The sequence below is a fragment of the Lemur catta genome, chromosome 8 (genome assembly GCF_020740605.2).
Source record: "Lemur catta isolate mLemCat1 chromosome 8, mLemCat1.pri, whole genome shotgun sequence".
NCBI lineage: Eukaryota > Metazoa > Chordata > Mammalia > Primates > Lemuridae > Lemur > Lemur catta.
The window spans coordinates 61,606,304-61,624,936 of NC_059135.1; the positions used below are offsets into that span (position 1 = coordinate 61,606,304).

The 18,633-nt window shown below is 36.9% G+C and overlaps 1 protein-coding gene across 1 annotated transcript in view; it reads left to right on the top strand.

Moving 5' to 3' along the window:
* Positions 1-2,023: 2,023 nt before the first annotated feature.
* The window catches only part of KCNH7 (potassium voltage-gated channel subfamily H member 7), a 451,497-nt gene continuing 434,887 nt past the window's right edge, over positions 2,024-18,633 (top strand). The window contains exons 1-2 of the mRNA XM_045560346.1: positions 2,024-2,347; positions 4,056-4,286. Coding sequence (XP_045416302.1) covers positions 2,272-2,347; positions 4,056-4,286 — 307 coding nt within the window. The 5' untranslated portion in view covers positions 2,024-2,271. The remainder of the gene's footprint in view (positions 2,348-4,055; positions 4,287-18,633) is intronic.

Consider the following 18,633-nt stretch of genomic DNA (forward strand, 5'->3'; position numbering starts at 1 on the left):
AACCATGGATAGCTCCACACGTTCAGCACCTGGGAGAGGAACTCTGTCGTCTTGCAAGCCAAGCTGCAGCTAGCGAATAGAATGACAGAATGATCTACTTATAAAGAAAAAAAAAAAAGGAGAAAATTAAGCCGTACATTGGAGAATTGTGCCTTTTTATATTCTGACAGAGGCAACAGTACAGATTCAGGGAAGCTCAAGCTGCCGTAACTGCCTAGACGTTGTCATAGGTTGCTTCTTTTTAAAGTAAAGCTAATTGACTGTAAAATTCAACATTCCTAGGCAACGTCTTCCTTTTGATTCATTTTCATTACTCTGATATCAAAGAGTAAGAATTGCTTAGGTTCTTGTTTGGATTTTTGGGTTTGTTTGTTTGCAGTTTTTGGAACAGAAAATAAAAGTTGTATGTTTATTTCCTTATTATTTATTATAATCCACCTGATTTACCTTCCTAAACTAATCAATCCTGCTTCTCAGCCTTTCTCAGTTCCATCCTCATTATTTCACTCCATATTTGAGACTGTAACTGAGAAAATATGAACCCTGCTGACTCAAGGCACAAGCGAAGCAGGATACAGGGCTGCAAGAACCCCCAAACTATATCAAGCAATGACATGTTTTGATAGGGGTTTCTGGACCTTTATTGCCAGCTGGAAAGGAGAGATTTGTTCCTGCTCTACTTTTGTAAGTTGAAGTGGTGGCAAATTCCATTTAGAGAAAGAGGCGTGGAGAGGGGCTATTAGGTAAAAAGGGGAGAAGACATAAAGGAAAGGAAGCAAGAAAAACCAGAAAAACAACTTTGAAAACACGCTTTCCTGGCACGGCTTGTCATTTGTTTTCCTAAGTCTCCAGGAAGACTATTTGGACAGAAGTCTGTGTATACCCTGGGATTCCCACGTTGGCAGCCTCTGAGAAACAAAAAAGAGGACCCTTGAACCCTTCCCTACCCTAAACAAGATGATTTGCTATAAATGGTAAAGGAGAGCAGAATGATGTGGCCGGTGCGTTCAGGAATGAGTGGCATGGGAGGTCACACCAAGGCTGGTAACTCTTAGCTCCACCCACCTTTTGTTCCTTCCCCCTGGCGCCCGGCCTCGCCCATTTCAAACTCTTTCCTTGTTTTGTACCAGTCACTCGCACAGTCCTTGGCCTTCTCATCTTTGGCTTTCTCATTTTTTTCTCGCAGCCTCCAGCACCTGGAGACCCCATCACCCCCCAACACTGCAACCCCCCCAGGGGCTCGAGCAGTGGATCTGGGCATGCTCGGCGGCGCGGGCAGCTTCGCTCGCCCAGGCGCGCCTCGGCGCTGGGCAGGGACCCGCGTGCCAGTTCAGCTCGGGCTTCAGCGCCCACCCTCGCCGAGCCCCGGGATCCAGGCTGCGCTCTGAGGCTAAACCTACCCCCTCTTAAGTGGCTCGTCCTCGACCTTCGACCTCTTGAGCGCCAACAGGGCTTACAAATATTCCTTATGGAAGGGAGTGTTTCCCACCTGTCTTTTCTTTGCAGCTGAGGGTGCTTTAGCTACTGCGGCATGAGGAGCTCGGGGATGGAGCCCTGTGGCCGGTGGCCATGGAGATCATTTTCCCAGAGTAGCTGTTTGTCACTGAGTTTTGGAGATTTCTTGGCTGGCTTCCGCTAAAGCACGCTTGAGTAATCCGAGCTGTGGCGGCGCCCAAGCTCTCGGGATAAAGGGAGTGTGTGTGTGTGTGTGTGTGTGTGTGTGTGTGTGTGTGTGTGTAGGGGGATAGGGCGGGGATAGAAACGTCAACCCCCCCCCCCCCCCAGCCTCCTTTTCTTTCTCCCCTTCCTGCAAAAGCCGCAGAAGTCTTCCATCCCCCCTCAGCCGTCCTCCCGGTTCTGGGCAACCGCCAGGTTAAGCCCATTTGCGCTGGGAAGTCGGCGCTGTGTGGGAGAAGAGAAACAGATCGATTGCCCTTGTGACTCCCCGCCCCCTCCCCACCCCACCCCTCCGCTCCCTCCCTCCCCCGCCACCGCCCCTCACCCCGCCTCCTTCCCGCTCCCCACCCCCAAACCCTTGCACACGCGGCAGTCCGGTGCGAGGCCCCCTCCGGAAGGTGAGGGGAACGGACTGGACTCCGGTGGGGAAAGCGGGTGTCTAGAAGTGGCGCTAATGGGAGGAGGATTCTGGTTTCCAGAGAGGATGCTCTGCCACCGAGGGCGGCCCGCGCGCCGGCCTGGGCTCTAGCGGCGGAGAGATCCCGGGAGAACTCCGGCGCTCGGGGGAGCGCTCCTCAGAAGACCGGGGTCACCATGCCTGTGCGCCGGGGGCATGTGGCACCACAGAATACATTTTTGGGGACCATCATACGGAAATTTGAAGGGCAGAGTAAGTTCATTTGTGCTTTTCTCTCTCCCTCGCTTTCGGCTTTGACTGAGCACTTGGCGTCCGCCGCGTACGAGCTGAGGAGACCGGCAACTCCGGGCTCCGCCAAGTTAAGGCGCGGGGAAACCGAGCCGGGGGTTCCAGCGGCCGCGGGAGTGTTCTCCCGCTGATATTAATTTTGATTTACATTTTAGATTACGGTCTCCATTATAGGAGGCAATTTGATCCTCCTCTCCTACTGCTCCATTATCTGCCTTGCTACTTAATTGTCCTACTATTCTACTATCTTAAAGGGAACGTGCTAGTATAACACGGGTTTGTATTTTGAGGCTGTTTGACTGTAGACTTTTTGAAAGTCGGGAGCAGAGCAGACCATACTATTCGAACAAGAGAATGTAAATGGTAGTAGCGATGTAAATGGCTATGCAAACTATACTTTACCATGTTTATATTGCAGGGCTGTGGTATGACAGAGATGCTTGCTCGCTGTTAGTTTATAGAAGCCAAACTTTGTATTGAATCAACGCAAATATATCCCAGGCAGGATAATTTGGGAATGGAGGTATCTCATCTGTGCTGGTTCCCAATGCAAATCGCTCATTATTCAAAGGAATATTTCTGTCCCTTTATTATCCCTTAAATTTTCCATCTAGAAATTTAAAAATTGAAGTGTAATAAGTAAATCCCACAAACACTGAATGCAGAGAAATTTAATGGTCTAATGTGGACTAACTACGGGGAATGAATTGTTGTTAAATAAATATATTAATTTAAAATCATATACTTGGTAATTAATATTTTACCTTTTCCTAAAAGTGTGTTAACACATTTATGTCATATATTTTGCCGTTACTTCAGCACTGCATTGAGTGATGTGAGGATCTGGTACCTTGTGTACAAAATAAACTTGTATACCCTGCTTCATATTCTATCTGGAAGGAGTAAATATGGTCTGTGATCAAAATTAATAAGCTCTTTGTATTAAAATTCCTACTCCTATACAAAAATTTAAGGTTCTCCCACAGTAAAAATGAAAAGGTGTTAACATGATATTTACTGTGTGTGAATGTGTAACAATTTTTTTCTTTTGGAAAATATATATTATGAAAAGGTGAACCTTTGCATTGTTGATCTCCCAATAAATGTGAAGCAGTTTCATTGCTAAAGCTAGTTGCCTTTTTTTTTTAACAGGATGTGTGTAATATGCCTTAGAGGGATAGAAAACAGCCTAAGAATAATAACTACTTTGAGAAAGTTGTGTTCTAAGGGCCAAGGTTGAAGTGAGAAATCTGACAACTACAGGATGTTTCACTGTTTCGTTTTGAAATTATTTACCTTACAATTAAGTAGCATTCTGGAAATATCAGTGGGCCAGCTGCTTATCTGAGTGTCCGCTAGGACCCCTGGGAGTTGCAGGGATTGAGAACTAGACTATTTGGGAAATTATATTCTTGCAATTTGAAGAGCGGTTCCTCAATACTTTTTCATTAAAATTACTGAGGATCGTTAAGCTCACATTTAAAGTTTGTGGGTGTGAGGGTGTGTGTGTGTGTGTGTGTGTGTGGTTTTTTTTTTTCTTGTAAAAGCCACAGCAATTAGTAATTTGGGGAAGCACCTACATTTCATACTTCTTATGCAACAAATTGCTTCAGAGTTAGTGAGAATATTGTGGAAGCTTTTTAAAAGATGCTTTACTATCTTCTTATTACAGATAAAAAATTTATCATTGCAAATGCCAGAGTGCAGAACTGTGCCATCATCTATTGCAATGATGGGTTCTGTGAGATGACTGGTTTCTCCAGGCCAGATGTCATGCAGAAGCCATGCACCTGCGACTTTCTCCATGGGCCTGAGACCAAGAGACATGATATTGCCCAAATCGCCCAGGCATTGCTGGGGTCAGAGGAGAGAAAAGTGGAGGTCACCTACTACCACAAAAATGGTAAAGTTTATCTATTTTAGGATTCCTTATATTTGATTCCATTGAAAAGAAATTTTGATTATTAAAAGTTCATATGCAGAGAAGCCCCAAATATTCAATTTTAGAAATATGCTTTGCTTTTAGTTTTTCAGTACCCAAGAAATATGGACATCTTATTTGTGTTGTAGTAGAAGCAATTTCTTCTTTGAATAAGGGCACTCTTTTTGAACTCTTCAAAAGTGCTGTAACTCAATGCCACAGAGGACAAAATGCTACAAGTCAGTCTTACACACTCTCCTCTCTAAGGAATAATATAAAGACTAATAATTTACTACTTGTGTTGATTGTTAGGAGAGAAATACAGAGTTTCATTTGCTTGAAATTGAAAACACAAAGCAAAGTCTTGTTGAAAACTTTATATCGGAAACTAAAACTATTATGGGTGTTTCTTGGCTCCTTAGTTTTATTTGACAGGTGACACCTCTTGTTTCATTTGCCCATTTTTATACAAGATTAAGGGTAATAAATAGGAACTTTTAAATTTTGTCCAGTTAAACTATGTATGTTCAGATAACAACGATTGTTCATGTGTTCAAGATTTGTCCTAAAATAAGAAACGTAGAAAAGGAACAATGATACTGTGGAGTTATTAGTATTCATTTTTACAGCTGTAACAAAACTGGCATCTTAAATGTAAGGTCATACCTCAACTTCAAGGGCACACCTTCTTCTTTTAAGCTTGTTAGGATAATAGACTTATGATAATTATGTAAAAAATATACATTTAATGGACATGCATGCCTTAAATATACGACCTATATGTATATGAATCCATGTGTACAAATTCTCAGATATGCCCATTTTAAGGTGTATACATTCTCACACGTGCGTACTTAATATTTGACAATTTAGTGCATAAAGATAAAATTATTTTTAAAATATGCATATTATAATTAATTTTGTTGATATTACATCAGCATGTATTTCTTTTTATTCCATTAACAGAAATTAGTGAGGCAGAGAGGTACCTGTTCAGAATTTTAGAAAACTCTTAAGTTTTTGGTAAAATGTATGATGTGTTACAGCCTATATAATATAATGACTCATCATTTGGTAAACTACAGAGGAAAAAAACAGCAGAGAAAAGGTTTAACTCTTACTCTTATTGTCTTATAATTAAATGTTTCATGATAAAAATGTACAATTCATAATTACTGGATTTTCCTTAACATGGAACTTGAGTGAGTGTGCACAACAAAGCATTGCTGGAGAAACAGGTTTGTATAATTTAGTATTAATCTGGAATGAAAGAAATTGTATGATTATCAAACAGCACACGGATTGTTTTTAAAGTTCTTCCTATTTTTCCCTTACTTTCCAATCAGTAGTGTTGGCATACTAGAAATAGCCTAATTGCTCTGCTGTCTTGAAAACATTTATTGGACTGAGGCTCTCGATACCAAAATGCAGCTTATCTCTTTTGTGTATCTGATGCCAACAATCTGGACTTTTGGAACAATTTGAATGTCTGACATTTTTTCTTATCTGAATATTTATTATAATGTCAACACAGTCTATATTATGGTTACTTCAGGAAATGTTGGTCCGTCTTTGTTCATTATGTTTTCTAGAACATTTCAGATTATTTTCAACTTACAGAATTTAAGTATAAATTTAATTTGGACTGCCTAAATTACTTAGATACTAAGTATATTTTTCAGAGTGTTTTCAAATAGAAGTTGTTATCTATTACACTGCAAGTAGAGTGGTGATGTTTTGAAACTTGTACAATATGAGTGTGTAAAATGATCATAAAACACCTTAAAAAAGCGATTTAATATGGAATCACAAATGTGATTGTTAAACTTTCTGTAGCGAAGATAGGTGTTGCACATTGACTAATGCAAATCTTTCTATCTGAGTGATATGCTTGCTGATATGAATCAAAAGTCCACTGTTTTCAGAAAAAAAATCTTTATTTGCAAGCTTGTTTAGGTATAGAAATATTAACCTTTGGTGGCAATATTGTTTCTGCTAACTTCATTTTCAGATGTGATTTCAGTGTTCAAAGACTTAGGTATCTTTAGAGTTAACAACAAATTCTGCCTATTTTGCTTTAATTTACATGGGGAATATGAGGTGATGGGCCAAGCTTTTTTTTTTTTTTTTTCCCAAAGGAAAAAAAATAAGTTTGAATGACCTTTTTAGATTGTAAAGACACAGTCATACTTGTTTGCTTTGACAGTAATAAACTTTGTTTTTGCTGCTAGTTCAGATACCTTCAATGGAATCTTCAGAGGGCCTTGGTTTTATTCATATGGCAACTGCAAATCCATCAGAGCTTATGAAGTTCAAAAGCTTTGATAGTCTTGCCTCTTAAAGACCTACCAGCCGTCTACATGTATAAAAGCAGGAAGGGTGAAAAATCACAACATTTTTATAGGTTTACTTCTCAAAGTTTCCTTAATTCTTTATTACTGAGCTCGAATTTCTTGATTTCTTAATTGGATACAGTAAGTGCCTCCTTTACTTATTCTTTTTTTTGACATTTCACAGGAATATGAAGAGTGATCTAATAAGCACAAGGAGCAAATTTACAAAAAGTTGAGATATTCTGTTTCCATTTTTTCCATTTGCTTATACTGGAGTAGCAAATATGTTATCAAGGCATTATTTCTGAAAGCTTGTTCTCCAGAGTGGCCCAGGGGCTATGTAAGCGATCTTAGCCCATGGTCTGTGCAATGAGTTCACAATGATGCAGTGAATGGTGAGCTGCACGGTCACCCCTAGGAAGCAACACTTCCTACCATGCTCTTTTATGTGATTGTGCTAGGTGCAACTAGACTTGCTGTTTACCAGAATATTAATTTTTAAAAAACTAGTTATTTGCAGTAGGAATATTTGACAGCCCTTCCTTTGAGAATTCTATTTTACAGTTTAAGTCATTATTGCATAAATCATTCTTGGCAGCTGTGAAATATTGCTTGAGGTGATAAAGCTGTAAATCTTTTGACATAAAACTCTAATTATACAAAACTATAATTATGCTGAGGCTTATATAAGGATGGGCATATATTTGATAGCATAATACATTCACTTTAAAAACACCTTTTTAGCAATTTATTGAGACATAGCAAAACCAATTTGGTTATTAACTGGCTCATAGTTTTTCGATGGTGGAAATAGAAAGAAAACAGAAAAAAAAACAAAAAACAGTTTAGTTGGCCTTCCCTAAGTTTGTTGTTCATCTGGTTTGGAGTATGTCATGGAATGGAGCTAGCTAGTTGAAGTGTTAAACCCTTTCAGGCATATTTAGATATATGAATTTGACCTTAAATTATCAAACAACTTTAAAGATTTGGAAAATCAAAGTAAATTTCTCCAAGAGAAATAAAGGTCTTTTTTTAGTAGGAAAGCAGGACTTAAAATATATTATTTTTAGAGGTCAGAGCATTCCTGTATTTTTGCCATCATGCTTTCAGACTCAGTACAATGGCAGTTTTGTTAACAAATTAGAAATGTTTAGGGCTATTTTTCTTATCTTCCTGTTGCTTTTAAAGAAATGAAGAATGAGAGGGGGCTGAGGGAAGTCCTTACCTAATCCAGACAGTGCAAAGTTTCAGAAGCAGTGTTTGATTCAACTAAATCAAAAGAGGCCTTGGTCTGATAACAGTGAGTCTACCATGTCTGAGAATTATGCAGTAAGACCTTCTAGAAATGGCTGTGTTTTGGGAGTAAAGGTGAAGATGCATATTGAATGCCACCTCTCTCTAATGTGATGTATTAGGCACTAGAAAAACAATAGGAAGAGATGCAAAGGAGGATACAACCTGATTGCTGCTTTCAGGACATTTGTACAATAGTGTGACTAATGTTCATGTCTATCTTCTAAACCTCAGATGTTTTCATAAAATTGTTTTTAAAAGAAAAAGAATATATGGACTATGAAAAGAAGAAGCTTTTACATATATAGGGAACCTATAAAATTTAGTGTTAATTACTCCTACTCCTCTATTCTCCAACCTTAAAATAAACTTGCTTATGTGTATTTCCTGTCACCTGTTGTCATGTATACACAATAATAACTTGTTAAAGAAGCAATGCTGTTTGGTTAAAATTTTAATAGTAAAAACATAAGTCTCATAATAGCTTTATATGTTATATGACATGTAAAATATTCAGCGTTCCTAATTCTTGGATTATGTAGTAGAGAGGTACAGATGGTAGTTTTTTAGACAAGGACAGAAATATATTTTATGTGTATGTAATTCAAGCAATAAGAAAGATTTCCAGGGAGTATCTTGTCTAGAATTTGCTTGGGTGTTCATTTTATCTTTCTGTTTATACATTTTTATGTTCTGTTCGGTAGGATATTGTATTAAGAACAACAGTAATCTGAAAATTCATTTTTTTCCACATACCTAAGTTTTATAACATCTCATGGACTTTGGATATTATATAGAATTCAAATTTGATCAATTCTAATTGAAAATAAGCATTCTCAAGAAACACTCCTCCCCACAATTTAAAAACTTTATTTCGATATTGTTTGAAGTAAACCCAAAATGTCCTAAAACTGTGGATGAGCTCTATTTATCAGGTTTTTTTTTTCACTACCCACCAACACCATACCTCCATGAACCCCTGGTGCTGACAAGAAGCCATGTTGTCGGCCAGCTTGAGAGATGACTTCCCAATTATTTTCACATCCAAGGGGCTTGAGAACAGGTCAGTTTAGGACTATAATCATAGGATAGGCTTAGTGGGAGGAATTTGCTTCTGCTGGCATCCTTCTGGTATCTACTTGGAGAATAACATCCACTTTGTTTGGTATTTGGGGTTTTATTTTTGTTTTTGTTTGTTTGTTTGCTATAATAGTCACTGAATCCATTGCAGGCAGCCAGCCTGACAGGAGAGTACTGAGATAGTTGAGTCACAGGGAAGTAGCAGTTGGAGTATGAAGTACTGAGGCATCAGCATTTACGTGGCCACCTAAACTAGAAAGTTTGGTGTCATTTTCTATTTTTCTCTCTTCCTCTCTTCCCTAAACTCAATTGGTCACCAAATCCTTTCAATCTTTACATCTGAAATATTTCTCAATCCTACCCCCACTTCTGCACCCCCTTTGAAGTGCTCTGATTAAAGTCTGCCAGATCCTTTTTTCTGAAATATTGAAGTCTCCAGTTTCAACTTCTTCTCCAGTCCATTTTCCACGGTGCTATCAGAGAGCTATTTCTGAAACATGAATCTCTTACATTGCTGACTTAGTAGAGCCAAGAATCATTGTATAATAAGTACCTTTTATGTATTAAAATGAGTACAATAATTTCATAAAACATACATTCTTATTATCCCCATTTTATGAAAAGAAAACTGAGACCAGAGAGACTGAGTAATTTGCCAGATCTCACGTAGCTTATACATGGAATCTGAGCCTAACAACTTTACCTTACAGATGCTTAATGTACCTATGTCATACCTCAGCTCAAAACCTATTGTCACTTGTAAAGCTGTCAGGATAAAATTTTGGACTCTTCTGTAGGATATTGGGTGGCCTTCTGAATTGAATTGACTTGGTTTGCCAGTAGGGTATTATCTTAGTCTCTTCCTGCTGCTATAATAAAATACCTTAGACTGAGTAATTTATAAACAATAGGAATTTATTTCCCACCATTCTGGAGGCTGGGAAGTCCAAGATCAAGGCGCTAGCAGATTCAGTGTCTGGGGAAGGCTTGCTTTCTGCTTTCAGGATGGCACCTTGTTGTGTCCTCCTGTGGAGGAGCAGGAGGGCAAAAAGGGGTAGGCAGTACTCTGAAACCTCTTTTATAAGGGTATTTATCCCATTCATGAGAGCGGAGCATTCATGACTCAATCACTTCCCAAAAGGACTCACTTTTTAGTACTATCACCTTGGAATTTAGTTCCAAAATATGAATTTTGAGGGGGGGGGACATATATTCAAATTATAGCAGGTATGTTTAGAGGAACCAAGCTGGAATCCCAGATATGACAATGGCTGGATGAGCTTGCCCAGATTTACACCTTCTTGATGTTTCAATTTCCTTTTATGATATCTATTTGGAGAATAACATATACTTTGTTAGGCTGATTGAATGTGTTACGTATCATTGTGTCTCATATGGTTACCTGCCTATAATGTATTCAAAAAAATCAGTTAGTTGAATTGCTAACGCCATTTCTCCTACAAATCTTATGTTCCAGTCATACTTGAGTGCTCAGAGTTTCTCAAAGAAGCCATGCATTTTTATTCTACTAAGGCTTTGTTTATACTTTAAAAGTTTTCCTTTGCCTATAATAAATAGTACAAAGACTGTGTGAATGGAATGCCCTTCCCTCAGCTTCTCACCCCAAAGAAACCATCATCATCCTTCCAAAGATGGATCAAAAACTTGTCTATGAAGTCCTTCCTGATGTCCCACTGTCTGCACCTCTCTGTCCCTACAGCACTTGGTTCTGGACTACAAGGTAGCATCTGGAGTGCACTACATATTATTACATGTTTTGTAGTTAATTTTATCTATTTTTAGCTAGTGCAAAGAAAATACCAAGTCTCATTAATTTCTGTGTCCACAATACATGGAAGAGTGCCAAATGGGTGCATAATTAGTATTCACTTAAGGAATGAAGAGAAGATGAGAAATGGTACCATAGATTTGAGGAAACCAGAAACATATTAAGATTATGAGATCTGGGGAAAAGTGAGTAATAGCAAAATAGTGACGTTTTGTTTTTTTGAATTTTGTTAAGAACACTCCTAAAATATTCTTAATAACAATTTTTACCTTAATTTTATAAATGGCCATATTTCTTTGTTTAATAATCTAAGATATTAAATCACCATAATAACCTATAACTGTACAAATATCTAGAAAAATACTTAATGAAGAATTACAGAGAAGCTACTAACAAGGAATTATTAACCAGTTACTCAAGTGTCACTCACTGATCGCCCCATAAATGACTCACCAGTGTCTCCAATAATTTGTAATGGCCAAAAGCAAAATTCTCTTGTGTTCTTTTCTAACTCGATTTTATTGCTGTGTTTGACACAGTTACTCTACTGACTGCATAAGTTACATGGTGTTGGAATTTGTTATCTGATGCATCGTATTGTCTTTTAGTGTTTTCTTGAAAATTCTTAATCAACATTGAAGCTTGATCTCAGGGTTACACAATAATGGCAGTGTAAAATCTAAAATCATAAAGTTAATTTATTCATAATAATAAAAATAGTAATTATTAATTATTATAATTTTCAAGCAAATGTTTCCTCTCTCTTTTCTATGAGGTCTGCATTTAGCAATAGTACTGAGCTACCAAGAAGCAATAGAATCAGGCAGCCTTCAGACATTAATTACATTAGTGAGGGAATGTGTCCTATTACTGAATAATTAAAAATGTTAAATTCCCACTTGTCGCAGGTGGGTTATTAGAAAACAAGGGTGCCAGGATCCTATTGCTTGGACTGAACATTCCATAAGATGCTCCCCTTCCTCCTTTATGTGAAATATCTGATTAAGAGAAGCAAAGTACTCTTTTTGTGACAGCTCAAATCCTGGCTGAGGCAGCCCCTTGGCCCTGTGACCTTTTCCCAGTTCAAGCAGGTCTGCTTGTTTGCAAACTCACCCTTTATATGGTTCCCACTGTTTTGTAGAATGTCTCACACTACTTTTTACGCAGAAAATGGGTAAAAACAGCTGTGACTGGTGTTTGGTGGGCAGGGATTCAAGGGAGGAGTGAGACAGGACTGTGGGTATGTTTCTGCCCTTAGTTGGCTCAGTTTGTAAAAGGATCTCAAATTAGACTGCGCCAAGTGGGACGTGCTAGGCTCCCTGAGCCACCAGGTTTTTACCTGCATTTTCTCTCTGGGAGGATGACCATTTAGAATACTTTGTTACAGCAGGTGGACTCTCACTACTGCAAGTTTTGTTTCCTTTCTCTGTTTCTGTTTGTTTCCTTCTTCCCTTAGGATCATTAGGAGTATTTTTATTTCTCATTCTTTGTTTTGATAGGACATTAATTCTTCCCCATTGTTTGAAATATTGGTTTTGAGAAACATATGATAGCTGTACAGGTTCAAGATAACTTAGAATGTCTGTTGCCCATCATGCAGCCCATTGTCCTCAAGCCTCAAAACCCTTCTTAATTTTAGTCAGTGAAATCTGTATCAGTGACCAAAGATGATGGATGTAATGACAAAAATTAAAGTACATAAAATTAGTGGTGGTTTCATAACAAGCAACAAAGAACAAATAACATGCAAAATCTAGGACAAACTAAATAAGGTATTGATACACAAATAAAAACTTACGTGTGTTAGAAAGATCACCTATTTAAATCACAATCTTAAGGTATTTGCATGCTAATAAGATCATATCAATCTGACATAATTAATGTTAGAGCTATACAACATTGTATGTTATATGAATATTTTTTAAGTTTCTGTGTCACTTTTAGCTAAATTAGTTAAAATTTCTTTTGGTTTTGCTAAAACATCCTATAAATATCATATGTTTTCTTTAATAATATCAGTCAGTTGATTTTTAACTATACATTTATTCAGATGTTTATACTCAGTGAATGTGCTCGTCAGATTTTAATTCTCTTGGTTGTAGTCCATGGACAATAACCCTCTACCCAATATAGATCGTCTCCCAAAGGAATAATGTTGAATTCCAATTTAGTGACTGGTTCTTTATGTAAATTGCTTTATCTGATTTTCATGTCAGCTTTGGTAGCAGATATTATCCCATTTTACAGATTAGTTAAATTGAGGTTCTGAGAAGTTATATAAAGTACTAATGATCACAGAGTAAGGTGGAATTGAGGTTTAAATCTATATTTGTGAATATTTACCCACTCTACTATGTTGCCTCCAAATGATACACCTTTTAAATCTTACCTTCTCCATATATATGTGCTAATTCTAGTTCTTAATTGTAGATTCTATTAATTTTACAAGGTCTAAGTCTGATTATTTTAATTCACATCAAAAGGTGAATGTAGCAAGGTTTACCCTACATATTTTGAATTTTAGACAATACTTTATCAATCAAAATGAATATCAAGCAAGGTGTTAGATTTTAGTAGAGTGAGAATAGTTAGTATATGCCTGTAATCTATATAATTATTAGTGATACTCTCTTTCACTCTTTAAAGTGTCCCAGTTTTGTACTATAAATTTTATGGTTAAGTTAGATTTAGGGGACATTTTTTGTTAAGGGCTCCTCAGCTACTAATTGTTTAGTCTTTACCCAGGAAGTAAGGAAGAAAATGTATACAGTAGTGTGACTCACTAGTGGGGAGTTGTATAGTGTCCTCTTCCTCTCTCCTTCCCACAACAAAGTTTTATTTTCTGGAAAGATTATGTGATTCATAAAATTCACCACTAGTATTTAAAAGAGATATAATAAATTTCCTTGTGTGGAGAGTCTCTGGTTTGTTTAAAACATCTCCAATTTTATCTTGGGCCCAAGTCAGACTCAGTTCCTGCTACATGCCTTCTGTCTTGTGTCTCTGAGATCCTCCCAAAGGCCCCCATTCTCAGGACTCTTCCCTTTGTCCACTGGGTTCCTTCTTCCTGGGACAGCCTTTGTGTCCCCTCCCTGCACCCTTCATCTATATTCTTACACTTTTAAGCAAATTTCTGTAAAGCTTCAATCTCAGCTCCTTTTCAAGGCCTACCCTAAATCCCTTAAATAACCTTTTCCACACTTCCTAACATTTTCTTCCTTGTCTTTATTGGAACATTTATGAAATTGTGTTATAGCAATTTGTTTCTATGTCTGTCTCTTCCACTCAACATTCAATATTTGAAGGAACACATTAAAGCACTTGTTAAAAAATTAGAAGGAATGGCAGAAGAGCAAAAAAAAACCAGTAATATGCTGATTTACAGATGAAAATGTCTGGCAGGTGGCAGGGTCTAGAAAAGTGTCATTCATTCATTCATTCAAAATCTTGTGCCAGTCATTTTGCTAGCTAGGAGAGTGATAAAAACTAACAACTTACATTGTTTATTAACTGAGAAAAAATAGCTCGCTGCCATACGGTTTATATATTATAAAGCAGTTTATTCTAATAGTAACCTGTAACTCTTTCTAAAAAGACATGAGCACTAATCATTCTTTTTAGTTAGCCTGGAAGGAGAAAAGTGAATGGTCAGAAGAGTCCAGATAGATCCCTGATGCCTCTACAGTCAGTTGATTCTGATAGGGTGTGCACAGGTTTAATAATGGAAGAATTTGTCTATGTGTTCTTTTAATATTATAATGCATGCAAGTTTGCAAACCATCCCAGTCCTCCCAGGATCTCTTTAGTCAGTTACATATAATAAAATACATATGATACACATGATATGATAAAATAGTTATAAAACCATGCAATTATTCTGATATTTTTTTCTGCTGTCTTCCTCCACACATACTTACACTGGTTTCCCAACACACTTAATTCATTTTCCCAAACCATGGGTTGTGGATTTCCCAAACCCTGGCCTGTACAGTATCAGAAGACACTTCATCAGTCACATGCTGATACAGGATTTCACCACGTCAGCAAGGACTTCATATCTCTACTTTCCCTCTGTCTCTGTCAAAGATATTCAACCCCACTATTGAAAATTAGAAAATACAGAAAGGAGATAGAAAAGAAAATACCTATAATCTTAAAACTAAGAGATATCCACTGTTCAAATGATGGCGTGCATTCCATCTATAATTTTTCTACACAATCACACTCATGTGTGCATGCATGCAAGAATGCAGACTTTTTTTTTTAATAAGACCAGGCCAGTACTATATATACCAAACTGTAGCTTATTTTCCTCACTTAGAAATTTATCCTGAACAAGCATATGTTTTAATGACTACATGATATTTTTACATGGACAGAACATAACTTATATTAATATCTATAGAATATAACCAATAATATCTTCTTATTGAACACTCTACTGTTTCCAACTTTTAACAACTCTAAAAACACACCAAGAATCTGTCCATCCAGCTTGACCACTTGTACTATTTTTTTCCTTAGTATATACTCCTAGAAGTATAGTTACTGGATAAAATAGTATGTGTATCTTAAAAAGCTTTTGATACCTCAAGTCAAATTATACTCCAAAAGACAATGTACTTACTTGCACACTTCAAATGTATAATAAAATTTGGCATTCTTTTAAATGTTTATTGACCCAATAAGAATAGTATCTTATTTTCTGATCACTAAATTTAACCCAAAATCTTTATTAAAAGCACAGGTAGAAAATATTTGAGGCAATTTATTTTACTAATTACAAAAACTAATGCTGAGTATTTCAAAACCTAGGGGATGATGAGAATCTTGAATAGCTGATGGTCTTGGCAGGACACCTCACCAAGGTCACTCTTCCAAAAACTGCTGTTCACATTCACATTTTCATTTTAGTAATTTGGTGGCAGTTTTCCAAGCCCACAGTGAAGAAATTGGTAAAAATTACTTATTATTTAAATAACTCACTATTCAAAAGCATTCTTTGAACTTTTTCTCCTTTTTGTATGGAATAAGTTGGATTTTAAATTATTTTTAATATTTCTTATTACATATATAAACTATGATGAAAATCATGATTAGTGATGTTTTTATTCATTAGTTTTCATCTGAATGTATAAATTTTAATGGTTTTGCTCAGTTGCAAAGTGATGACCATGAAAGGTAGCAAAATTATTATAAATAAACGTTCTGCTAAGATGTCATGTAACAGAAGTGAAATTCACCTACACAATATAAATAGGATCAAATGCTCAATATTACATATGAGGAAATATATAAACAAAGGAAAAGTAACACAGTATTAGCTAAACTGCTAACTTTATCCCAATATAATACTATTGAAACAACTGCAGGGAAAAGATCATTCTCTTCCCAGGCTGCCTTACTTAACCAAGACATGCAGAGCTCAGGTAATCTGATCTTTCTAGCTGTGACTCAATTCTCCGGTTTTCCCTCCAGGTGTTCTTTATAATGAATGTCACTGAACCAAAGCTCAGTAGGATTTATGGATTCCCAGATTGCTGTTCTCAGAATTTGTTCACAAATGAAGGACTACACAAAAATACCACTAATGATACACAACCTCAACTGTCTTATTAGCCAGCATCTATTCACTTCTCATTCTAAAATTGCAGGACTTGTTTCTTTGCAGTTCATGTTTCTAGAGTGAACAGAAGGTGTCCTACTGAAATTTCATACCCAGCAGCACTCATTATTTTAAATATATTCACAGCAATGTGTGCATAGTGTGAGTTACACAACATTTTGTCATAATTACTGGTTCCTTTAAGGATGCCAATAACTTCATGATGAATTTCCTTCTGAAGAATAATTCATTTCAAAGAGTTGTTATTACTTTTGGTTATCAATCTACTTTTTTTTGGAAATGTGAGGAATGCATAAGAGTTTTATGGTATCATTCTTGATTTTTCTTCAATATTAGAAAATTACATGTTTGTAGCGCTACAACAATCTCAAATATAGAAAAACAGACAAAAGTATTTTCATAGGTACTTCTTATATGGCAATTGAAAAATCGCTGGTAACATTTAAACATTTTTTCCAGAAGAAAAGACTTAGAGATTTTAGTTAGATTTTATAATTTTAATTGTTTTCCTTATTTTTATTTCAGCATCTTATGGAGGTACAAATGTTTAAGTTACATATATTGCTTTTGAGCCACCCGAGTCAGAGCTTCAAACATGCATCCACCAGACAGTGTGCACCACACCCATTAGGTGTGGATATATCCATCCTCTCCCCACCAACTGCCCGACACCCATGAATATTACTACTATATGTGCACATAAGTGTTGATCAGTTAATATCAATTTGATGGTGAGTACGTGTGGTGCTTGTTTTTCCATTCTTGTGGTGCTTCACTTAGTAGAATGGGCTCCAGCTCTATCCAGGATAATACAAGAGGTGCTAGATCACCCTTGTTTTTTGTGGCTGGGTAGAATTTTTAAATTAAAGCATAAAGAATGAAGATGAAGTCCGTTCTCCTAACTGCTTTAGTTACATGATGGAATACCTGGAAAAGACAGACAAAAGAAATCGCAGACATTTTATTTACATTCCAATAGAAATTTTGTATGCTCACTTCTGTTAAAGATTCCAAGAAACATGGACCATATAAAAGACCAGAAACTTTTTTTAGGTACTGACTTTATTATACTATAAAGTAAAATGACGACCACATTGTACTATAACAATGCACAACATTATAGCCCTGCCTGCTCCCAATCCCATTGTTCCAGAAATGGAATGAATAATCACCCTATCCCCACACTCAGGTTAACCATAACTCAGTTGAAAAATAAGATCCTGGAGTTTTGTTATTTTTGTCGATTTTAGTTTTTTTATGTATATTTATGCACACTAGCATCTTGCTAATGAGTCCAAAGATTAAGCTAGCTAAATTATGTCTCTGTGGCAACTTACATGCAATTCTATAATTGGGAATGATTAAATAATAGAGCCCATCTGAGCACTTTAAATAATATTAGTAATAACTGTCACTTATTGAGTACTTACAATGTGCCTGTATGCTTCCGAAATCTTCATTTTTTTCAATTCTTACAACATCTGAAGAAATAGACATTTCATTGTTCCCATTTTATAGATTGAAAAGATGAAGTTCAGTGACTTCCTCAAGGATACACAAGTAGTATGTTAACAGCTACCACCTAAGCACAGATTGTCTTCTTTCAGAGCCTCTGAGCTCAGAATCTACTGTACCACCCACCTCAGCCCACTCCCGTTCATGAAGGTACCCTAACATACTCAGTACACACGCATGTGGAGTCAAGTCCCATCTGGATGGAAAAGTGTGAATTGTTTCTGGATTTTAGGCATTTCAATGTTTTAAATTTGGAGGCTTCTAATTTTCTTTCCTTAAATGCAACTAGACAAACAACTACTTCCTGTTGTACAGTACAGGGGGTTTGTGCCTTTAACACCTCCATCCTGTTTTCCTTTGGAGGTAACAGGTATTAAGAACCCTGTGTTTTGCATGCACACTAAGGTTTGAGACCTACTGCTATATGAGGATCTGATCACATGTGGCCCCTGAAGGATTTTAGAAATAATTTAAATTCACCTGTTTCCCACAATGCCTTACATAGAGTAGCTGCTCAACAAATCGTTTCTTTAAATAAATGAGTGAATTAAAACATTAGGCTAACTCTCTTAACTAAGCTAGCGTTTGATCTGTCAGTTATTTCTTTGGTAAAGTGGAAGTAGTTTCCTGCCTATTTGAAAGAGATCCTAAGGGGGTTTAGACTGTGGATGCTGGAGTCAGGTTGCCCAGGGC